At 40.8% G+C, this 26007-nt stretch overlaps 1 protein-coding gene across 9 annotated transcripts in view; it reads left to right on the forward strand.

Moving 5' to 3' along the window:
- Positions 1-25590, forward strand: part of lcorl (ligand dependent nuclear receptor corepressor-like) — a 212108-nt gene extending 186518 nt beyond the window's left edge. For 7 of the 9 annotated variants that reach the window (XM_070870757.1, XM_070870758.1, XM_070870759.1 and 4 more), the window contains 2 exons: positions 3144-8572; positions 24759-25590. In XM_070870757.1, the coding sequence (XP_070726858.1) occupies positions 3144-8572; positions 24759-24772 (5443 nt within the window). In that variant the 3' untranslated portion in view covers positions 24773-25590. Of the gene's footprint in view, positions 1-3143; positions 8573-24758 lie in introns of those variants that run through there. The other 2 variants (XM_070870775.1, XM_070870769.1) reach the window with 2 other exon arrangements.
- The last annotated feature ends 417 nt before the right edge of the window (positions 25591-26007 follow it).

Below are 26007 nucleotides of genomic sequence, written 5' to 3' on the forward strand. Positions count from 1 at the left end.
CCCCCCACCTCCACAAGCTCTCTCTGTTTCTCTCCCCCCCCACTGCTCCCCTTCCCAAGCTCTTTCTGTTCCCTGCCCCCAACCCCCCCCAAGCTCTCGCTGCCTGCCCGCCCAAGCATGCTCTTGCCCCCCCCCCCCCCCCCCCTTCCAGGATATATACATCTCTCTCCCCCAGTCACGTGGAGGCTCGTGGAACGTGGTCGACTGATCGCAGGGTCCTACTTCCAGTTCCGGCGGGAGTCGGCGGGGGCGGACTCGACTAGCGGAAGGGTGGGGGGAGGAAGTGAGTCATCGGGGGAAAGGACTCAACTGAGAAAGTACAGTACAAATAGTCCCTTTGAAAAATGTTAACAGGTAGCTAAATTGCTATATTTGCCCCTCTGTCATGAACTGTAGAAATTGGCAATACTACTTAATGCATGGAAGGTACTCTAATAAGCCTTTGAATATATTGGTCTCGAGACAAAGTCTAAGTGACTGTTAAGAAATTGTGGAGGTACCCCTATTTGTCAAATACATTTCGTACTAAATAGCTTAATGAAAAATATTCAGTTTATACAATGTGATTTTGGTAAGAACTACGAAGTAAAGATATGCCAGTGATTTCGATGACCAAGATGGCCTTTGCATCTGTCAATCGATGAAGACCAATTATTTCAAAATTCTTAGGTAATGCTAATAAATATCTTTGAAAATGCTTAGTCACAGTAGGTTGTTGCACTATAAATTTAAACTAACCAACAAATTGCTAAAAATATGCTTTTGGAGCTGTTCTTTAAGAAAAGTGAAGAGTAATTGGAAAGTAGTCCAGTTCCTGCAATTGAAGGCTTCAAATACAAATTGGAAAATTATCATTCTGCTATATACATAACAACTTGCGTTTTTTCTTAAAGGCAAGATATGAACTTTGAGAATTTATAATTGGACTGTGTTTTAGGCTTTTCAATCATGAGTCATATCAAATTCAAAGAGCCTTTGTGATTTAATTATCATATTTGCAGGAATCTGAACTGCAACAGCATCAACTTAGTAATGCCTCACCATAGCTCCACCATGGGTCAACTTGCCCATATTTTTGGCCAGGTTCTTGGAAGATTAGTGAATTGTGGCAATCCTTTTTCACAGACAATTATTCTAACCAATTTTCCAATTAACTACTACTAATAGATTTTGTTTAGCTTTAAATGCAATGTTTCTCCTTTTGCATGTAGGTAAATTAAGCAATGAGTTGTGCACAACAATAACATGTTTGTGGATGATATAGGTTAGTATTTTTGTGTAAAGAATTAAAAATATTATACCCTTGGGATTGGTTTGTGCAATGGAGTAGTTGAAACACTTAGCTCCTGATTTTAAAACGCTTAATGGCTCAAAACTGATAGGGTACTTCCATCTCCCTTTAAACTATGAGGTTGCTAATTGAAAGGAGTTTTGCAATTTTTCTTCTTCTTGTTTGTAATGGGTGTGGTTCCATAGTTCAGTACTGTTGATAATTTGATACCAAATTAACAATATCAGTTCAATGTAAAGAAATAGTATTGAAAATGGAAATGTCACATTAGTGACAGGGTGGAGAGGCAGCCTGAGCTCTTGAGTTTGGGGTTATGATAATATTGTTGGGGACTATAGCTATAATTTTATCCATAATTGTACCTGCTGTACCGAAGCAGGATGTATTTGATGCTAACTAGCTATAAAAATAATACATTCTTTTGCCCAGCATATGCATACTTAACTGTTATCAGCCCAAAAGAATCATTGTATCCTAGGACTAAAAAGCTGAACACTGGATCTGGATAGATGGTGATCAGATGTTAAAAATAAGTTTCCCTATTGCCTGCTGATCGTTCTATCAGTAAGCAATAATCAGCTGACATCACAAAACTGGTCACCTATCAGCTAATGTGTGCGCTGGAATGTAAAACATTGTAGTTACTAGTCTCAAGTACAGTTGTATAACTCCTAACCAATTAGCAGTCTGAGCATATTTTCACACCATAAATGCCAGTCGCCTACATTCATTCACTGCTATCCAATATCTGTTTAAAGAAATGTTCCGAGGCTGGGTGTTTGTTTAAAGTTAAGTTTTCTTTTTTTTTAAATCATGGTCTCTCCTGGAATGAAAAATGAGTAAGTTTCATTTGTAATGGTATTTCTCAGGCATTCCATTTTTAGACATCTCTTTAATCTTTACCGCAGAGAGTTGTTGATGCCAGTTCATATATTGGATATATTCAAGAGGGAGTTAGATATGGCCCTTATGGCTAAAGGGATCAAGGGGTATGGAGAGAAAGCAGGAAAGGGGTACTGAGGTGGTGATCAGCCATGATCTTATTGGATGGTGGTGCAGAAGGGCCGAATGGCCCACTCCTGCACCTATTTTCTATGTTTCTATGTTGTAGAACAACTTGCATAGGATTTAAATTTTGCACCAACATGTCTGGAAATGGAAGTGAATCCCTCAGATTAATGTTATAAACTTAAATTGGAAATTAATGTAATCGTGTATGTTTGTTTCTGTTTGATATGATCTGATTACTTTAACTTAATTTCATGTACAATAGTTATGCTTGATGCCAGCAAGTCAAGTATCATGTTAGGATACTCCCCCCCGCTCCCCCAAAAGCAGGTTATTTAAATATGTGCACAGTTGTCTAGTTACTCAAAATTTAGTAACGACAACTTAAAGATATATTTTTCTGGATCTTTCAAAATAATTCAACCACAGGACATCGGCATTCTCTAAATTTTTGCAGTTTGATTTCATTTTTAAATCTAATTTGTGCATGATAAGTTCTCACTTCAAACTTAGTGTAAATGGCGATTGTATTCCTTTGATGTACAGACAACTTAGTATGTCTGAAAAAAATGCTGTAGCTTTTATATTTCTATGTTTTTTGCAGGATATTCGTGTGTAAGTAGAAAGATTTTGGCACAGTATTCTATCCTGTCAAAAACTAGTTCTCACTTTACAAGTGAGCACCTCTACTTCAAAGAGCTGATTTTGAACATTTGAGTTTACAGTGTAATGTTTTTTAGTGAGATGTATTTAAATAATTTAGTTATCTTTAATAATTGTGGCCTTTTTCTGGGGAAAAAAATTGCAATGCCATGTTTCATTTATATTTATTTTATTTCTACAGTTATGAGATGGAAAGTGATGCAGGAACGGTGTCCAACTCTACCAGGAAAACTGGTTGCATAAACTACAAAGTAACCGAATTGAATGAAATTTTATCTACATTATGCCCTAATCATCAGAAACTTCTTATGATAATGCTAAAGTGTCTAATGCAAGAAAAAGGTGCTTCCAATGTGCATAGCAGAGATCAAAGGCCTTCACAGTGTCAAAATTCCTCATCTGATTTCAAAGAAAATAAAGCAAATGAGGAATTGTGTAATTGTAATGGAATCAGATGGTGTAAAAGTTGCTCCGTGCGAACTGTACAGCCAGTTCCTTTTCCATGGGTTCATCCCTACAGTTTCATGAAAGATCTACATTGTTTATCATGCAAAAAAGGCACTCTTGGGTGTTTTACGATAATAAATAATGATGTTTGCAAAGAGTGTAACAAGAGCAATATGTACCAGGTTTACACTGGGTCCTATAAACATTTTTCTGGGCATATTTATGCTGAAGGAGCTACCATTCAAGCTTGCAGTGAACTTCCAGTTGAAGAGACTTGCAATGTAGAAGCAGCAGAATCTTCTGACCTGACATATAATGTCAAAGATTATAGTAGACCACGAAGTCCGTCCCCTCCACCTTTATCGCCAGTAAGAACTGACGAGTTTGAAATTGATGGACTGAGCAAAACTGTTTCAACCTTGGATGCTAATAGTATTGAACTTATCATCACCCAACCTCCCTCTCTTTCACCAGAAGAGGAAGATGATTGTGGCCCAGGGGTCTGGAGCCAAACTCAGACCAAATCAAAGTTTACAGAAAAAATCCAGAAAGGAAGGGATGAATTTGAGGTAGTTGATTGTGAAATTAGTAGATCATCAGAGTCTGAGAATGATCTGGAAAAAGGTGAAAATTCTGCTTCATTTCAGGAGGTAATGGAACGAATAAATGAAAAATTAAAATCAATAGAAGCATCAGATGAAGGCCAAATTTTGGCTAACCTCTCCAACAGTGATTCTTATCAAGGAAATAATGGTAGTCTTAAATTGAGAGAAATTGCAACTACTTTGCTACACAAAGCAAAAGTTAGTGATTATAGCCTAATGGAGTTACTTAAGCAGCATGAGGAAAACCGAATAATTCAAACCCGTTTTCGAAAACGTCAAGAAACGTTAATTGCTCTGCATAATTCTCCAGATTCTCCATCATCTCGACGTCAAACAGTGCAAATAAAAAGAGACCTTGCAAATCTTGACCAGCTTTTTTTAAGTAAAAAATCAACAACTGAAAAATTTGGAAAGAAGTCAGCAAAGAGCTGCATTAAATATACAAGTTCACCAGAAAGGGACTATTCACCCATCAGTGAAGATTTGCAGAATGTTAATAGCATAAATACACATCAGAGTTTCCCTGGCCAGTGTGAAGCTGAATTTAAGAGCTTATCTGAAGAATGTGTAACAAGTGAAACTAGAGATGTGACAGAGGGTTTAAATTCATCAAAAGAGAGTTCAAACTCAGATCTGTTGAACACTCCTGAGGTACATGAAATGATTGTGGAGACTCCAAGGGAGAACACTGAGAAGTCAACAGCTGATCATGGTTGCAAAGAAACTCCTGTGGGCTTACAAAATTCAGAGAAAATGGATTGTAGGTCCAACATTGGCAGGGCCAAACGAAATATTCTGCCTCCAGAAAGGTTTTCTATATACATTACTGAACCCAGAAAAATGTTCTATGCTGCCTGTTTTCCAGAAAATCTCCAGCGAAAAACTATTAAGGCAAAAAAATTTGGTATGGACTGTGAGAATAGTGCTTGTGAAATGTCTAACACTGATAGCCCCATGAAACAAGGACTACATGGTGAAGAGCAGGATAACGTAGTTGTATATGAAGTGACTGAAAGTTTTGAAGTATCAGCTTCTGATCAGCCTGAGGCCCTGAAGAGCAAAAATATTAATAGCATTGATTGTTCATTTGGCACTGAAGAACATATAAATGAGCCTCATTCACCTGAGGTGATGCTTCACCCATCACAAGAACCAAATGAATTTATGGATCAATGCAATAATATAAAGCAAAAGACACCTACAGTGTTAAACGCTGACCGATTGGAAACTGTTTGTTCCATGGAACATAATAGCCCTGCACAACCTGATATTTGTATTGATATTTGCACTAAGGGCAACAGAAAATTAGTTGACAAATGGGGAACTTTGGAGAATGCAGTAAACAATTTGCTTTCTAGTGCTCCTGAACCTGGAGCCACAAATATACTTGACTCTAATTCATTATTGGCAAATGACTGTCTGAGTGTAAATCCTCCATTGCAGCAGAGGTGTCTACATCATGCAATTTGTAAATGCTCAGTTCATGAGAATACTGGTTCTACAACTAAAACCGACATGGGTCAGAATTGTTCAGTTAACTACAACAGCCCCATAAAGCTCATGTTTCTCTCTGAAATAAACAGTGATAAAGGAGTTAAATATACTCTGACATCTGTAAGCTCTTCATCTAAGCTTGACACAAACAGTTGTATTTCAACGGTTGGATCTGAAGAAATTCTCGTTAAAGTACCAAAAGAAGGTAATTCACCTGCTTCTGAAAGTGGTAATACAGCGGAATATTTCCAAAATTCATCTGCTGAAAGTAATAATGCAACAGAATGTTTCCAGAGTTGTTCAAAAAGTTCTCCAACAACCTGTGAGGAAGTAAATTGCAATCTTAAAATTGATGCACTCAATTGTAACAGTGCTTCTTGTCGCTCAAGCAGTTATGCAAGAAATGATACTGAAGTTGAAATCATTGATCAGATGGTAGAAATAACAGTGGCTTCAAAGGAAATGGATGAATCGATTCTAAAACGGAAACCTGGTCGTCCCAAAAAACTAGGTCCACCAGTGGAAAAGCAGGTTAAAAGGCCCAAGGGCAGACCACCTAAACCTAAAGTAGAGTTTTCAGAACCTGTTGTGTGTACAGCTGAAGCTCCAGATACTGAAAAACTCAAAACATCATATCCACCATTCACAGATGATAGCCGTAATATTAGAATTACTGTTGTCTATGGAAGATCAAGAAGGTTCAAAAGATTTGTATCTGAGAATGATAAAATCGTAGCAAATAATCACCTTACAAATACTAATGACAGTGATTTGAAACAAATAGAAGACATTGCGCAGGGCTCTGCTGCAGAGGAATTGGAAGGCAAACCTGATGGTTCTGCATCTTCACTGATTAAAAGTGAATATGGATATGATTTAGTTAGACCCATAAAAGATAAAACTGTTTCACTTCATACCAGTGGTAATGCTATTTGTCAAAGTAGTAAGCCTACAGCTGTTAAAACTTACAAAGGTGGACAGCGAAAACCTGGACGTCCTGCAAAAGTGAAGATTTCAGGTATATCAGTAACTGTTGATGCAGTATCACCTCAGGAAAGAAAAGTCTGTATTAATAGTGCATTACCTCCATTAGACCAAGAGTCTCCGCCTTCAAATCAATTATCTGCAGATACACCTATCAAAGACTGTGATTTATATAAAGAGTCTTCTGTAAGAATTCAAAATGATTGTGAAACCAACTCAAAAGAAATTGTTAGTGAGAAGAAAGTAAAATCTGCCGTACCTTTGAGGCATTCTGCTAGAATTAGAAAGCCATCTCTGTACTTCCTGCATTCCTTCGCAAATTCCTGTTCATTTTCTCAAAGTAGTGCCTTGGTACGTAAATCTCGGAAGCTGCTTTTAAACAAAGCAGGAAATGAACTTGCTAAAAGCAGAAAGTTGGGTATTAAAATGGTATCTGAGAATATCACCTCAAATGTTACATCAGAAAGTAATAAGGAGGAAACCAAGAATGAAGTAGCTGAATTTGACTCTGGTTTTGAAACTTCAGCAGATCCAATTTTTATATCCAGGACTTCACTCAGGTGGTGGCACACCTCCACTTCAAAACAAAGTTTACAGGAGGAACTTGACATGAGATTTGAACAGATAAACAGTGGTTGGTTTCCTGTTGATGCTACAGAACTGATGATTACTTCTGACAAAAAAAAATATCCACTTCAGTTAGAAGGAGTAACCAAATCGGTGATGGTTGCAGATGATGATGAGCAGGTTCAAATTTCTCCTATCCAAATGTTGTTTCAGGGAAATTGTAATATGGATAAAATTCGTACATGGTTTATGCAAACAACAGAAACTCATTCTTTATCCATTGTAAGAAAAGAAAATGCACGTGATCCTATTGAAGTTCTGAATGCTAAAGGAGTTATAGCAGCAGGAAGTCAAGTTGATATCTGTCCAAGCCCTCAGGCAGAACATTTGAAAAAGCACCTTAAAAAATTTGCACTAGAATCCCCTATAAGATCAAGAGGGCATTTCCGACTGTCAAACAGAATGTCCAAGTTTAAAGTCTTTGAAGCTAAAAGGAGGCTTCTAGTAGAAAATAACAAAATTGTTTGCTGTAAGCCACTACACCACAAGAAAATGTCACACAATCACAGAGTACAGTACAAACAATGGAAGTCTGTTTGGAAACGTGTAAATGGAAATCCACAATACCAAAGTCTGAAACAAGACTCTGTGAACATTGTAGAAAGCAAAATTAGTCAAAAAACTGAGCTTGAAATAAATAGCTTTCCATCTGAAAAGGAGCCTGCATTATTGCCCAATGGAAAGGAAAATGAAAACCAAGATAAACTTACATCTGCAAGTAACCTAGGTGCTGGTTTATCTGGTTGTGCAGATATACAGACCTTAAATTCAACCAACAAATCCAAATGCAACAAAACAGAAAAACTAGAAAATACTGCAAAACATTCAGGACCAGAAGAATCTGTTATGGGGGGACAACAAAAAGACACTTTCAGAAATGCAAATTGGAAACTGGGGAATTTTAAAGAGTGCAGGGTATTTCTAAGGAAGATCAACTCTCTGGATCAGAGCCATTTCAGAAATTATGGTGCTTGGCAACAGTCCAAAAATAGCTCATCTGATACTAAAGGCACAAGTAACCTTCAGAGGTACACTGAAGAAAATAGTGATCCATGCAATGAAATAAATGCCTCTGCTGTTAATGCATTTGAAACACAAAGCTTAAACTCTGCAGGTCATACTTTATATGAACTAAAAGGGAAGAGAAAGCACAAAGAAAGGACAAGTAATGAGAATGGGCTTAGCAGTTCACCATCTAAAAAAGTTAAGCACTTTACTAGCAAGCAGTCAATGCCCTGCCAAGTTGCCAGCGATCACTTCCCTTCATTGGGTAGCAACAGTAACCCAGTCGTTGAAAAGAATTCACAAAAGGAAAATGCAGAAATGGTGACGACTAATGCAGGGAAAAGAAAAAGACATACAGGTGTGAATGCAGATGCAACGTCAGTGAAGAGGATGAGACGATCAGCTGTTGAACAAAGGTTGTCGTTTACTCAATTACAGTTCCAAATAGGTAAGATTAAACTATTAGAAAAGAGTTATTAATATTATAAGATTGATTTCTCTGCCATTCTCCATGCAAACCTTTATTTGTTGTGAGGTTTAAGTTATGGCTCTAATATGGTAACACAAAAAGAAATGCTGGTATACAAACAAATGCTACTGAATATAAAAATACAATGATTGCTTATCCACTGGCACTTCGCCATCATTCTGCACCCTCTCAGTGTATGTGATGTTCTGTAATGGCAAAGGAGACCAATAAAGCCATCTCCATTTGCACCTTGATTAAATAACCTCAATAGACTAGATGTGTGGAATTAAACAATACCTCATTTGCTACCAAGACTGGGCTGGAGTGGGTTAGACATGACTCCTTCACCTCTCAGTTCAAATCTCGTTCACTGATGGGATGGAAGTTTCCTCTATCTTCTGACTGAGTTTGGACAGTCTCAATCCAGTTCCTAGTGGGTCTGGGTCTACGGCACAAAACTGGCACTAATTGGCTGTGTCAATGAGACCACAGGATGGCTGGAGTGGGAAATTTAAAAATTGTCATACTGCTGCAATAGGGATGTTTTTCTGAGTTTGAGGTTATGGCACATTCTTGGAGCAGGAAGAGCAAGCTTTACTCTGCATCTGGCTGTACTATAACTGATCTGCAACTGCTGCATGTCAACACTGGAGGCTAGACTTTCCACTTCACATCACTGGCCTAGTGCTCATACATCGCCCAAAACGGCCTGCTATTGCCCATTTTGACTGAAAAGTGGAATGTTAGGCTGGAACATCGCCGGAAAATTCTCCCCCCAACTTTTGGCTCACATCGCTGAGGTCATCGCCCAGCCCAACTTTCAGCACATCACCAGGCTGATCGCTCGCCGAGAACATCGCTGGAGAATAGTTGCTTTTCCCAGGCCTTCCTCACAGAACTGGGCACTATGGACGCGACTTTCAATGTTGGAGGAAGGGAGGAGGCTGCTAAAAAACTTGAGCTTATAAATTGAGAGTTATTTAAGGGTCTTTTACAGATAGATTCACTCATATTTATACTTATATTTAATAATTATAATAGGTTTTATTTTAGTAGAGTAAGCATTTTTTTTTTAGCTAAAAAGTGCATTTAAGCAAGTGATAATATTAGTGATCGTGATGGGGCCTATGGCTTCTCTGCCATTACTTGTGACTGATCAATCGAAGAGTGGCAGAGTAATGTGGAGGCAGAGGAGGCGAACGTACAGCCAACGAAGGTACAGGGAAAAGCAATCTTACTCAACTTGTCTGAAAATGCGTGTCTTAGGAGGCTGCACTTCCGGAAGGAGGTCATCGATGAGATATGCCAGCTCATCAAGGGGGATCTGCAGGCTACCAGCACCATCAGGACCACACTGCCCATTGAGGTAAAGGTTACTGTGGCACTATCCTTCTACACATCTGGATCCTTCCGAGCTTCAGCTGGTGACATCTGTGGTATCTCTCAGCACGCCACACACTGCTCCATTCGACTCAAGCCCTTTACGCTCACAGGATGGACTTTATAAGCTTCCCTATGACCAGGGAGGCACAAACTGGGAGAGCTTTGGGTTTCTCGAGAATAGAAAACTTTGCATGGTGCAGGGAGCAATAGACTGTATGCACATTGCCCTGAAAGCCCCTTTACAGAACGTGGAGGTGTTACGTAACAGAAAGGGATTCCACTCCCTGAATGTGCAGCTCGTTGTCGACCACAACCAAATAATCATGGCAGTAAATGCTACATTTCCAGGCAGCATCCATGATGTGCACATCCTGCGTAATCGTGTGCTATTCCTGACCTGTTTGTCAGTCAGGTCACGATTGGATGCTGGGGTACAAAGGATATGGCCTTGCCAATTGGCTCATGACCCCCCCCTGCATAATCCCCTGACTGAAGCCGAGAAACGTTACAACGAAAGCCACATAGCTACACGCAACATTGTTGAAAAGACAATTGGAGTGCTCAAGCAGCACTTCAGATGCCTGGACAGCTCTGGTGGCAGCCTACAGTACCACCCTGACCAGGTCACTGAGTTTATTGTGGTGTGTTGCATGTTGCATAATCTAGCTATACGGAGAGGACAACAAATGCCAGATGGGGCTGCTGGTCCACCTCCAGAAGGAATGGGGGCGGAAGAGGCAAACGACTAGGAGGAGGAGGCTGTTGAGGACCTCGGGGAGGACAATCAGTCTGGCGATGAATTCATGGTCCCACCACCGCCCCCCCCCACAAGAAGACTGGAGAAACCCCGTGGGAGTTACGCAGCCGCAAAGCTGTTGCGCCAGCAGCTCATAAATGAGCGCTTTGCATAAACTTACATTGGGGACAGTCACAGTAATGGTTAGACAACAGTTGCATTTGCATTGTTACGTTTTAGCCTTACTTGCACTGCCCTGACCTGGCCATTGTTGAACAACAGTTGCATTAATGTTTAGCTTAGCTTAACTTAACTTGCGTTATTATAAGACGATGCCCAACAATAGTTACATACATTTTTTTAATTGAATTTAACAAGAATTTGAATTTTTAACAACCCCACCCACCCCCCCAACTATAAACCAACAGTAAAAAGAAACACAACAATAACAATAAAAGTATCAATAAAAACATCCCCTCCCTACCTGCGGCCACGTTTCCCTCCAGATCCTTTTCCCCCGTGTTCTAGCCCCACCCGCCCGTTTTGGTCCCCGGAGACCGAGACGAGTCTGGCGTGCAGCGGGCAATGGAAAGACTTCGTTCGGCTGTTGGGGTGTTGCAGGGGAAGACGAAGCGGGGGAATCGATTCGTCTTCCGACTGAGAAGGAAGTTCTTCCTCCTAACTCGCTTGAGTGCTTGGGCTGGTACTCCTCCGACTGAGCACGACACTTTGGGGTGCAGCACCGTGCGCAGCCAACAGCGCATGCCGCAAGGCATTGGTGGTGGTAACTGCAAGTGTCTGCTTCACAACCTCCATATGCTCAGCAAACATCTGTGCAAAGCCCTGCATAAACTCATGAAAAGCCTGGAGATGCTCGCGACTTATCGTGACCGTCTCCTCACACAGGGAGATCAATCCCTCCAACGGATCATCCATGGGAGGCAAATGCAGACCTCGCTGACCTGACCTCCGTGGGGTCGGCGTGCGCACTATAATGCGCCTTGGCGTTGCCGGCTGCACGCCGCTCGGTCCTGGTGCCTCTTCTGTCTCAATAGAGACGTCCAAGGTGTCCACAGGTTCATCCCCCTCTGTGAGATCCAACAAATGTTCCTCCTCCTCTGGTTCAGTGGTAGATATTTCTTCCTCCTCCTCCTGTTCCTCTTCCTCAGGTGCGACCTCCACTGTCATCTCTGGATGACCTTCGAAGCACATTTGAGATTATTAAGCTTATTAGAACATAAGGGTACACATTACCGAGAGACGTTACATATTAATACATCATGTGGATTTCACTGCCCCAGAAAGCTGTCGCGGCTGCATCCCCTGCTCTTACTGCTTCTTATGTTGTCAACAAAGGCTGCATGACATGACATGACATGACATCATTCATATATTGCATTATAATTACAGGATGTTACATTACTTTTTAAAACTGTTTGACACATTACTCACGAGACGCATAGCGGGGTTCTGCAAGACCACCGGTGGTGGCCGAATGACTTTCATGGCCCACAAGCACGGCTGCACACTCCTCGAGGTCAGTCACTGGTTGCAGCTGAGCAGTGTCCCCTCCGGTGCGCCTCTGCTCGCTGTGGTTGTTAGATATCGTCTTCTGCAAACGAGAAAAGAGCATGGCATAAACTAATTGACTAGTTAGTAGCATGGAAACACAACAGTTTAAAACGTTACATGCAAATAGGATCAGCAGTTGATGCACGGTTGTAACAAAGCTCAGCATGTTTAGGAGCTACACTTAACACACACACCTCTCTATACTGCAGCAGCCAGAAAGACTTAAAGAGCACAGGTTCATAGCCCTGTCCAGACACTAGCAGGGAATATATATATATGTCTCTATGCATGCATGTATGTATGTATATATGCATTTATTTATGTATGTATGTAAATAATTTACAACAATTAATTAAATCAATACAATATAAAATCTGTACTTACTCGTGCTGACACCACCAGGCTGTTCTAGCATTTGCGGCACTGGTCAGGCCCCCTCGCCTCGTGGGACGCCGAGGAGACGACGTCCGCGATCTGGCCCCAAATTTTCCGGTAGGCCCGGGGTGGAGGTTTCCCACTGCCACCTCGGGTTAATTCGGCCCACCTGGAGTGCATCTCCTGGACAGGGCCTCATTGGCCTCGTCGGAAAAAGGCTTTTCCCTCTTCTGATCCCCCTCCACATTGTCCAATGATGACATTTTTATCTGTCACTCCCAACTCTCTCCAACTGCTTTTATATATTTTTTCTCTATTTTATTCCACTCTGTCACACTCTATTCTCTATTTTCTTCTCTCTCTCACTATCTTTACTCCTCTCATTTCTCTCTCTCTCCTCCTCAGCAACAGCCTCCCGAAACACGGGAAAAGCTGTCCACCAAAAAAAAATCGCATGTGCAGAAGACCGTTGCTAGGGAAGCTTTTGCCTTCCACATCGCTGGCCATTCGCTGGGCCCACATAACATCGCTGACCTTTCGCTTTGCCCATTTCACTTTGCTGGCCTATTGGCGAGTGGAAAATGACAATCCAAAAAATGGGCAATGTTCCAGCGATCCGTAAGTCTTGACAAATCGACCATCGCTGGAATATCGCCCATTTTTTGGGCGATAGCCAACAAAGTGGAAAGTCTAGCCCTGGGTGTCTGAATTGGGAAGGGTACCATTCCCCAACTAACATCCCATAGCTTGATGAGCAGCACAAACATTTTTATTAAAAGTGAAAAGGAAAAAAAAACTTGTTCGGGGAGCTGGACAGGGCAGACTCGATTCCCATTTTGCAGACGACACTAAACTGGGTGGCGGTGTGAGCTGTGAGGAGGACGCTAAGAGGCTGCAGGGTGACTTGGACAGGTTAGGTGAGTGGGCAGATGCATGGTAGATGCAGTATAATGTGGATAAATGTGAAGTTATCCATTTTGGGGGCAAAAACACGAAGGCAGAATATTATCTGAATGGCGACAGATTAGGAAAAGGGAAGGTGCAACGTGACCTGGGTGTCATGGTTCATCAGTCATTGAAAGTTGGCATGCAGGTACAGCAGGCGGTGAAGAAGGCAAATGGTACGTTGGCCTTCATAGCTAGGGGATTTGAGTATAGGAGCGGGGAGGTCTTACTGCAGTTGTACAGGGCCTTAGTGAGGCCTCACCTGGAATATTGTGTTCAGTTTTGGTCTCCTAATCTGAGGAAGGACGTTCTTGCTATTGAGGGAATGCAGTGAAGGTTCATCAGACTGATTCCCGGGATGGCTGGACTGTCAATATGAGGAGAGACTGGATCAACTGGGCCTTTATTCACTGGAGTTTAGAAGGATGAGAGGGGATCTCATAGAAACGTATAAGATTCTGACGGGACTGGACAGATTAGATGCGGGAAGAATGTTCCTGATGTTGGGGAAGTCCAGAACCGGGGACAAAGTCTTAGGATAAGGGGTAGGCCATTTAGGACTGAGATCAGGAGAAACTTCTTCAGTCAGAGTTGTTAACCTGTGGAATTCCCTGCCGCAGAGAGTTGTTGATGCCAGTTCATTGGATATATAGGGAGTTAGATATGGTCCTTGCGGCTAAGGGGATCAAGGGATATGGAGAGAATGCAGGAAAGGGGTACTGAGGGAATGATCAGCCATGATCTTATTGAATGGTGGTGCAGGCTCGAAGGGCCGAATGGCCTACTCCTGCACCTATTTTCTATGTTTCTATTCCAGGTGGACGAAGCTTTACAGCATGGCCACAAATGTGTACAGTTACCTCTGGTCTTATGATCAGGTGAACTGGGTTTTATTGAGTTTGTTTAAATTTAAAAATATGATTCATTCTTGTTAACTTTGGTTAACTGTTTTTTCTTATATTTAAAAAAAAAGGTGTGGGTTCCCTTGATGAATGGATATATACTTAAAAAGGAAAATGTTGCAAGGCAATGGGAAAAAGCAAGGGAATAGGACTAATTGGATTGTTATAAAGAACCAGCACAATGGGCAAATGACCTCTTCTGTGTTGTATGATTCTATAAATATTCCATCTCAAAAGGATAACCAAATAAAACTCTTATTTATCCATTATTTTAAACCTTGGTTCCTACACACACACACGTACGCACGCACCTCACTTCCCCTGCTTAAAGAAATCATATCATTGGTGGGACCAGTTCTGGGGCGGGAAGGACCTGTACGAGATGGATGGGTTGCACTTCAGCAGGGCTAGGACCATTGTCTTTGCAGGAGGATTAACTAGTGCTGTAGGGGGGAGGTTTAAACTAATTTGGCAAGGAGAGCAGCACCAGGATGAAGGGGATAGATACAAGGTGCACAGGGGACTGAGAGAGACAAACTGCATTAGAATAAAGAGTAGTTCAAAGATAAGAATCAGATGAGAAATTCGAGGCAGACTAAGATGGCTTTAGAGTACATGTACGTAAATGCACAGAGCTTGGTAAATAAGATTGATGAGCTGCAGGCATAAGGAGTTACATGGGATTATGATCTAGCAGCTCAAACAAGGGGAGGAGTGTGCTCTTAATATTCCGGGCTGCAAGGTATTCAGGAACGATTGGGAAGAGAAAAAGGAGGGGGGGGCGTTTGACAGTATTGATCAAAGATAATGTTACAGCACTCGAGAGGGATGATGTATTTGAGGGTTCAAAGACAGTATCTATTTGATTACAATTAACGAACAATAGAGGAGCTCAATCACAAAGTTGCTACACAGGTTAGCAGGGCCATTAAAAAAAGCAATCCAAGCACTGGGGTTTATTTCTAGAGGTATAGAATTGAAAAGTAGGGAAGTTATGCTAAACCTGTATCGAACCTTAGTTAAACCACACTTAAAGTACTGCATACAGTTCTGCTCACCATATTATAAAAAGGATATAGTGGCACTGCAGAGAAGATTTACAACTATGATACTAGAAATGCAAGTGTATCCATATCGGAAAAGGATGAACAACCAGGGTCTTTTTTCTCTTGCGAAGGCTGAGGGTGACCTAATGGAGGTCTTTAAAATTATGAAAGGTTTTGATAGAGTAGACAGAGTATTTCCACTTGTGGGAAGGAGCAAAACTAGAGGCCATCAATATAAGATAGTCACTAAGAAATAAAATAGGAAATTCAGAAGTAAGAGTGGTGGGAATGTGCAACTCGGAACCACAGGGAATAGTATAGATTAATTTAAGGGGAAGCTAGATAAGCATATGAGGGAGAAAGGAATAGAGGGTTACATGAGGAAGGATGGAAGGCGGCTGGAGTAGAGCATAAACTCCGGCATGGATTGGTTGGGCCAAATGACCTGTTTCTGTGCCATATATTCTATGTAAAGAGGATGCTGCCAATGTCACAGTAAAAGAGCAGGTATTAGAGAAATGGTTAGACTAAAAATGGAGAGAGAGGAGGTACTAAAAAGGTTGGCAGCACTCAAAGTAGAAAAGTCATTCGCTCTGGATGAGATGTATCCTAGATTACTGAGGGAATTAAGGGTGGAAATTGTAGAGGCTCTGGCCACAATCAGGAAATAATGGGGGCTTGTAAAAAGGGAATGGTAATCATGGGTGATTTTAACCTCCATATTGATTGGATTAATCAAATTGGTCAGGGTAGCCTTGAGGAGGAGTTCATAGACTGCATAAGGGACGGGTTCCTTGAGCAGTACGTAACGGAACCAACCAGGGGGCAGGCTATCTTAAATCTGGTCCTGTGTAATGAGAGAGGATTAATAAACAATTTCCTAGTAAAGGATCCCCTCGGAATGAATGATCATAGCCTGATTGAATTTCAAATTCAGATGGAGGGTGAAAAAAGTTGGATCTCTAACCAGCGTACTAAGCTTAAATAAAGGAGACTATGAAGGTATGAGGGCAGAGTTGGCTAAAGTGGACTGGGAAAATAGATTAAAGTGTAGGATGGTTGATGAACAGTGGTGTACATTTAAGGAGATATTTCACAACTCTCAAGAAAAATATATTTCAGTGAGGAGGAAAGGGTGTAAGAGAAAAGATAGCCATCCGTGGCTAACTAAAGGATGGTATCTAATTAAAAACAAGAGCATACAAAGTAGCCAAAACTAGTGAGAGGCTAGAGACTGGGAAGCTTTTAAAAGCCAGCAAAGAACGACTAAAAAAATGATTAAGAAAGGGAAGATAGTCTATGAAAGTAAACTAGTGCAAAATATAAAAACAGATAGCAAGAGTTTCTATAGGTATATAAAAAGGAAAAGGGCGGCTAAAGTAAATGTTGGTCCCTTAGAGGACAAGACCGGGGAATTAGTAATGGGGAACATGGAGATGGCAGAAACTCTGAACAAATATTTTGTATCAGTCTTTACGGTAGAGGACACTAACAATATTCCAACAGTGGATAGTCTAGGGGCTATAAGGGGGGAGGAACTTAACACAATCACAATCACTAAGGAGGTGGTACTCAGTAAGATAATGGGACTAAAGGCAGATAAATCCCCTGGACCTGATGGCTTGCATCCTAGGGTCTTAGGAGAAGTAGCGGCAGGAATTGTGGATATATTGGTTGTAATTTACCAAAATTCCCTGGATTCTGGGGATGTCCCAGCAGATTGGAAAACTGCAAATGTAATGCCCCTATTTAAAAAAAGGAGGCAAACAAAAAACAGGAATCTATAGACCAGTTAGCCTAGCATCTGTGGTTGGGAAAATGTTGGAGTCTATTATTAAAGAAACAGTAGCAGGACATTTGGAAAAGCAAAATTCGGTCAGGCAGTCAGCATGGATTCATGAAGGGGAAGTCATGTTTGACAAATTTGCTGGAGTTCTTTGAGGATGTGACAAACAGGGTAGATAAAGGGGAACCAGTGGATGTGGTGTATTTGGACTTCCAGACGGCATTTGACAAGGTGCCACATAAAAGGTTACTGGACGAGATAAAAGTTCACTGGGTTGGGGGTAATATATTAGCATGGATAGTGGATTGGCTAACTAACACAGAACGGAGAGTCGGGATAAATGGTTAATTTTCTGATTAGAAACCAGTAGTTAGTGGGGTGTCACAAGGATCAGTGCTGGGACCCCAACTATTTACAATCTATATTAACCACTTGGAAGAAGAGACTGAGTGTAACATAGCCAAGTTTGCTGACGATACAAAGATGGGAGGAAAAACAATGTATGAGAGGACAAACAAAATCTGCAAAAGGACATAGACAGGCTAAGTGAGTGGGCAAAATTTTGGGGGCAGATGGAGTATAATGTTGGAAAGTGTGAGGTCATGCACTTTGGCAGAAAAAAAAACCAAAGAGCAAGTTATTATTTAAATGGAGAAAGATTGCAAAGTGCCGCAGTACAATGGGACCTGGGGGTACTTGTGCATGAAACGCAAAAGGATAGTATACAGGTACAACAAATGATCAGGAAGGCCAATGGTATCTTGGCCTTTATTGCAAAGGGGATGGAGTATAAAAGCAGGGAAGCCTTACTACAGCTATATAAGGTATTGGTGAGGCCACACCTGGAATACTGTGTGCAGTTTTGGTTTCCATATTTACAAAAGGATATACTTGCTTTTGAGGCAGTTCAGAGAAGGTTCACTAGGTTGATTTCGAGGATGAGGGGGTTGACGTATGAGGAAAGGTTGAGTAGGTTGGGTCTCTACTCATTGGAATTCAGAAGAATGAAACGTATAAGATTATGAGGGGGCTTGACAAAGTGGATGCAGAGAGGATATTTCCATTGATGGGGGAGACTAGAACTAGAGGGCATGATCTTAGAATAAAGGTCCGCCCATTTAAAACATAGATGAGGAGAAATTTCTTCTGAGGGTTGTAAATCTGTGGAATTCTCTGCCTCAGAGCTGAGAAAGCTGGGACATTGAATAAATTTAAGACAGAAATAGACAGTTTCTTAAACAATAAGGGGTTATGGGGAGCGGGCGGGGAAGTGGAGCTGAGTCCATGATCAAATCTGCCATGATCTTATTCAATGGCGGAGCAGGCTAGAGGACCGTATGGCATTTTCTTCCTATTTCTTATGTTCTTCATTTCCAATCCTCCTTAGATATGGGAGTAGTACCAGAGGATTGCAAATGTTATAACCCTATTCAAAAAAAAAAGGGGGGAGAGTGATGAACTCCTCAAATGCAGGCCAATCAGCCGAATGGTGGTGGTGGGAAAATTGTTAGAGACATTAATCCTGGACAAAATTAATTGGCACTTGGAAAAGTATGGGTAGATAAATGAAAGTCAGCACCGATGTGTTAAAAGCAAATCATGTTTGGTTAACTTAGTTGAGTTCTTTGAAGAAGTAATGAAGAGGGTGGATGAGGGTAATGCGGTTGATGTGTATATAGACTTTCCAAAGGCAGTTGATAAAGTACGACATAATAGATTTGTTGGAAGAAATGAAGCCTATGGGATTAAAGGGGTATTGGCTATATGGATACAAAATTGGCTTCGGGACAGAAAGCAGAGAGCAGTGGTGAAATTATTTTTCAGACTGGAAGGAAGTGTGCAGCGGTGTCCCTCTGGGATCACTGCTTTTTTAGATATATATATTAATGACCTGGACTTTGGTATACAAGACATAATTTCAAAGTTTGCAGATGACACAAAACTCGGAAATGTAGTAAACAGTGAGGCGGATAGTAGCAGACTTCAGGAGGACATAGACAGACTGATGAAATGGGCAGACACATGGCAGATGAAATTTCACGCAGAGAAATATTAAGTGATTCATTTTGGTAGGAAGAATGAGAAGCAATATAAATTTAATGGTACAATTTTAGATTGGTTCAAAATCACAAACATTTTTGATAGAGTAAATAAGGAGAGACTATTTTCAATGACACAAGGGTTGTTAACCAGAGGACACAGTTTTAAAGTAATTGCCAAAAGAACCAGAGGCGTCATGAGGGGAAATAAATTTATGTAGCGTTATGATCTGCAATGCACTGCTTGAAAAGGTGTTGGAAACAGATTCAAAAGAGAATTGCTAAATATTTGAAAAGGAAACATTTAAGGAGCTATGGGGAAAGAGCAGGGGAGTGTGATTTTAATTGGATAGTTCTTTCTAAGAGAACATAAGAAATAGGAGCAGGAGTAGGCCATTTGGCCCCTCGAGACTGCTCCACCATTCAATAAGATCATGGCTAATCTGATCAGGGACTCAGCTCCACTTCCCTGCCCTCTCCCCATAACCCTTTACTCCCTTATCACTCAAAAATCTGTCTCTATCTCCACCTTAAATATATTCAATGACCCAGCCTCTACAGCTCTCTGGGTCAGAGAATTCCACAGATTTACAACCCTCAGAGAAGAAATTCTTCTCATCTCAGTTTTAAATGAGCGACCTCTTATTCTAAAACTTTGCCCCCTAGTTCTAGATTCCCCCATGATTAGAAACATCCTCTCTGCATCTACCTTGTCGAGCCCCCTCATTATCCTATGTCTCAATAAGATCACCTCTTATTCTTCTGAATTCCAATGAGTACAGGCCCAACCTGCTCAACCTTTCTTCATAAATCAACTCCCTCATCTCAGGAATCAAACTAGTGAACATTCTCTGAACTGCCTTCAATGCAAATATCTCCCTCCTTAAATAAGGAGACCAGAACTGTACGCAGTACTCTAGGTGTGGCTTCACCAATACACTGTAAAGTTGTAGCAGGACTTCTCTACTTTTATACTCTATCCTCCTTGCAATAAAGGCCAACATTCCATTTGCCTTCCTGATTACATGCTGTAACTGCATACTAACTTTTTGTGTTTCATGCACAAAGACCTCCAGGTCCCTCTGTACTGCAGCATTTTGCAATTTTTCTCCATTTAAATAATCTTTTTTATTTTTTTCTGCCAAATGGATAGCCTCCCACTTTCCAACATTATACTCCATCTGCCAAATTTTTGCCCACTTAGCCTGTCTATCTCCCTTTGCAGATTTTTTGTGTCCTCCTCACAACTTGCTTTCCCACCCATCTTTGTATCATCAGCAAACTTAGCTACATTACACTCGGTCCCTTCATTCAAGTCATTAATATAGATTATAAATAGTTGAAGCCCCAGCACAGATCCCTGTGGCACCCCACTAGGTACTGTTTGCCAACCAGAAAATGACCCGTTTATCCTAATTTTCTGTGTTCTGTTAGTTAACTAATCCTCTACCCATGTTAATATATTACCCACAAACCCATGAACTTTCATCTTGTGCAGTAACCTTTTACGTGGCACCTTATCAAATGCCTTCTGGAAATCCAAATACACCACATCCACTGGTTCCCCCTTATCTACCCTGCTCATTACATCCTCAAAGAACTCCAGCAAATTTGTCAAACATGATTTCCCTTTTATAAAACCATGCTGACTCTGCTTGATTGAATCATGCTTTTCCAAATGTCCCGCTACTACTTCCTTAATAATGGACTCCAGCATTTTCCCAACAACAGATGTTAGGCTAACTGGTCTATAGTTTCCTGCTTTTTGTCTGCCTCCTTTTTTAAATAGGGGTGTTACATTTGCAGTTTTCTAATCTGCTGGGACCACCCCAGAATCCAGGGAATTTTGGTAGATTATCAATCAATGCATCCACTATCTCTGCAGCCACTTTTAGGACCCTAGGATAAAGACAAATGTAGGTCCCCTGCAGTCAGAATCAAGGGAAGTCATAACGGGGAACAAAGAAATGGCAGATCAATTGAACAAGTACTTTGGTTCGGTATTCACTAAGGAGGACACAAACAACCTTCTGGATATAAAAGGGGTCAGAGGGTCTAGTAAGGAGGAGGAACTGAGGAAAATCTTTATTAGTCGGGAAATTGTGTTGGGGAAATTGATGGGATTGAAGGCCGATAAATCCCCAGGGCCTGATGGACTGCATCCCAGAGTACTTAAGGAGGTGGCCTTGGAAATAGCGGATGCATTGACAATCATTTTCCAACATTCCATTGACTCTGGATCAGTTCCTGTCGAGTGGAGGGTAGCCAATGTAACCCCACTTTATAAAAAAGGAGGGAGAGAGAAAACAGGGAATTATAGACCGGTCAGCCTGACCTCAGTAGTGGGTAAAATGATGGAATCAATTATTAAGGATGTCATAGCAGCGCATTTGGAAAATGGTGACATGATAGGTCCAAGTCAGCATGGATTTGTGAAAGGGAAATCATGCTTGACAAATCTTCTGGAATTTTTTGAGGATGTTTCCAGTAAAGTGGACAAAGGAGAACCAGTGGATGTGGTATATTTGGACTTTCAGAAGGCTTTCGACAAGGTCCCACACAAGAGATTAATGTGCAAAGTTAAAGCACATGGGATTGGGGGGTAGTGTGCTGACGTGGATTGAGAACTGGTTGTCAGACAGGAAGCAAAGAGTAGGAGTAAATGGGTACTTTTCAGAATGGCAGGCAGTGACTAGTGGGGTACCGCAAGGTTCTGTGCTGGGGCCCCAGCTGTTTACATTGTACATTAATGATTTAGACGAGGGGATTAAATGTAGTATCTCCAAATTTGCGGATGACACTAAGTTGGGTGGCAGTGTGAGCTGCGAGGAGGATGCTATGAGGCTGCAGAGTGACTTGGATAGGTTAGGTGAGTGGGCAAATGCATGGCAAATGAAGTATAATGTGGATAAATGTGAGGTTATCCACTTTGGTGGTAAAAACAGAGACACAGACTATTATCTGAATGGTGACAGATTAGGAAAAGGGGAGATGCAACGAGACCTGGGTGTCATGGTACATCAGTCATTGAAGGTTGGCATGCAGGTACAGCAGGCAGTTAAGAAAGCAAATGGCATGTTGGCCTTCATAGCGAGGGGATTTGAGTACAGTGGCAGGGAGGTGTTGCTACAGTTGTACAGGGCCTTGGTGAGGCCACACCTGGAGTATTGTGTACAGTTTTGGTCTCCTAACTTGAGGAAGGACATTCTTGCTATTGAGGGAGTGCAGCGAAGATTCACCAGACTGATTCCCGGGATGGTAGGACTGACCTATCAAGAAAGACTGGATCAACTGGGCTTGTATTCACTGGAGTTCAGAAGAATGAGAGGGAACCTCATAGAAACGTTTAAAATTCCTACGGGTTTAGACAGGTTAGATGCAGGAAGAATGATCCCAATGTTGGGCAAGTCCAGAGCCAGGGGTCACAGTCTAAGGATAAGGGGTAAGCCATTTAGGACCGAGATGAGGAGAAACTTCTTCACCCAGAGAGTGGTGAACCTGTGGAATTCTCTACCACAGAAAGTTGTTGAGGCCAATTCACTAAATATATTCAAAAGGGAGTTAGATGAAGTCCTTACTACTCGGGGGATCAAGGGGTATGGCGAGAAAGCAGGAAGGGGGTACTGAAGTTGCATGTTCAGCCATGAACTCATTGAATGGCGGTGCAGGCTAGAAGGGCTGAATGGCCTACTCCTGCAACTATTTTCTATGTTTCTATGTAAGCCTATCAGGTCCAGGGGACTTGTCCACCTTTAGTCCCATTATTTTACTGAGTACTTCCTTTGTGACCGTGATTGTTTTAAGTTCCTCCCTCCCTATAGCCCCTTGATTATCCATTATTGTGATGTTTTTAGTGTCTTCTACCGTGAAGACCGATACTAAATATTTGTTCAAAGTCTCTCCCGTTTCCCTGTTCCCCATTATTAATTCCCCAGTCTCATCCCCTTAGGGACCAACATTTACTTTAGCCACTCTCTTCCTTTTTATATACCTGTAGAAACTCTTAGTATTTATTTTTATATTTCTTGCTAGTTTACTTTCATCATCTACCCCCTCTTATTTTTTTTGACGTTCTTTGTTGGTTTTTAAAAGTTTCCCAATCCTCTGGTCTCTCACTGATCTTCGCTACTTTGTATGCCATTGTTTTCAATTTGATACCATCCTTTATTTCCTTAGTTAGCCACGAATGATTATCTCTTCTCTTAAAGTTTTTCCTTCTCGTTACAATATATTTTTGTTGAGAGACATGAAATATCTCCTTAAATGTCCGCCACTGCTCATCAACCGTCTTACACTTTTAATCCAATTTCCCAGTCCACTTTAGCCATCTCCGCCTTCATACCTTTGTAGTCTCCTTTATTTAAGCTTAGGACACTGGTTTGAGATCCAACTTTCTCGGGCATTATGGGCCAGGTTGCTGCTTCCTGTGCTGTATCCAGTCGTCTTGATTAATCCTTGCCACTGGACCAAAACCTAGCTCTGTTTAAAAAAAATCCATGCACAGGCATCTTCCACCCTTGAGGATGTAGTTCGGGTCCTTCATTGGAAGCAAGTCATTCTTGTTTCGAGGGACCGTCTATGACTGGTGATTCTATGATTCTATGTGGAGTATTTAATTATCTCAATCTATATGCAAAACTTTCAATTCAGCTGCCAGCCAGATATTTATTCAGTTCCTTTTTAAAGGATTTGACAAAGTAGCAACTGCTTTTATTGAGAATCTTTATCCAAATCTTCACTACTGTGTGAGCAAAAAATTGTCCTGTCTCTAAACTCACTTGAGTCTTGTTAATTTTGTGTCTATGGCATCGCAGTCCAAGTCAAATAACCTAACCTAAACAGTACACCTTCATCTTATACATGTTTTATGTTCCCAATATCCAAATGCATTGTGTGCCATTCTTCAGCCCTCATGATGTGCCCTATTTACACTGTCCAGATTTACACTTAACCTGACCAAAGGACAGTATTTAATAGCGACTTGGAGAATCTATGTAATATGTACCTTCAGGTGGGAAAGGAATAGATTTGGGGTGTATAAGAAAATAAGGCGCTAATTGGTCCAGAGAAAACATAATTGTTTGTTCTGCATTTTGTCACCTTTTTTAGCTTTCTTGGTCAAATGAAGCAAAAGGATCATTGTTCACAAATGGACTGCTGAGTAAAGAGAAATCATAGTACGTACAATAATAAAAAAAAATCCAGATTTCCCCTTTAGGATTCTTTGATTAACCCATGTTAAACAAAGTCAGCTTCATTTGAAGAATAAAAAATTCATAGGTAAAGCCCTTTGCTAGGATTGAAATGCTTGAATGACACTGGAAAGTTTTTGTACAGAGATATTTTGGCATGTTTTAATTTTTTTTAATTTTTATATATAGGAAACTCAAGTTGATGCAGGATTATACTTTATCAATGGATGGCTGGAATTAACCAAACATCATTTGCTACCAAGACTTGACACATCTTTATCATAAATTGGGAATGTTAAGAAGAAAGCTATCTTTTCTCATTCAGAATCTAATTAGTGCCTTAATATTCAGCCTACTGATTCAGGTTGAATGTATGTAGCAGTATCTTTTGTGTTTGCTGCTTTGTAGCCAAAACCTGAAGTTGTGCGAACAATATTGTAGATATCAAAGGTTGCACTAATACTTTTTGTACATAAAATTTTCTTGCTCTCGTGCTTGCTGCCTTGCAAGAACCTGTTAAATATCTACAGATTAACATTCCTTTAGGTTGCTACTAGATTGCATACATATTCTTAACAACAAAAGCATTAATTGTTTAACTAATCATCCTTTTTATAAGCTTTTCTGTTCAAAGTTTATTTGCACCAAGCACAGTATGGTTGAAGGTCGCAATGCATTAAGGGTTAATAAGACTTAGAAGGGAAATTATTGTGCACAACTTATTTTTATTGTCTATGTTTTGGAAACCAGGGCACTTCAATTATTGTAATCATTTTACATTACACTTTACTCACTTTCTGTGTATGTACTGTTGTAAATGTTTTTATGAATTTGTATTCTTAGTGACTGGTTTGATAAGTTTTCAAAGTTTTAAACAATTTAAATTGTGCTTTTATGGAAACAGTTCTTGCTGCAGGAGTAAAACTACCTCAAACAGTTCAGCGATGGTCTAGTCTAAACCTTATTTTGTGAGGGGAGGTGGGTTCTTTAATACAGTATGTATAGACACTGATAGTATCTGCACCATTTTGTAGCAAGTCTTAACAGCAATTATTTGGTTGCCAACATGAAAAAACTGAACCATCTTGGTCCAAGTACACAATATCGACCAATGTTGCCAAGCACTCTTCCTCAGTGACATTTAACTCAGGGAAAATAAAATGTGTGCTTTGTTTCCAGATTACTTAGTCTGGGTAGAAGTGCCCTGTGGTAAAATGTTACTATTCTGAATGTGATCATGTGTAGAGCAGAATCTGTCTGCAGGGTATGTTTACAGCCATGGGCAGCTCATTTGTTCACTGCTCATACAGCTGTAACTGTTTTTGAAATCCTAAGTTGCTGTACAGTATTTTTCACTGTTTCTTAACTTGAATGAATTTTTTTGCTTGGTGATAAAATAAAAAATCATCTTTTCCTTTTTGTTTACTATTCTTTATAA

Source organism: Pristiophorus japonicus, chromosome 2, assembly GCF_044704955.1.
Source record: "Pristiophorus japonicus isolate sPriJap1 chromosome 2, sPriJap1.hap1, whole genome shotgun sequence".
In the NCBI taxonomy this organism is placed as follows: domain Eukaryota; kingdom Metazoa; phylum Chordata; class Chondrichthyes; family Pristiophoridae; genus Pristiophorus; species Pristiophorus japonicus.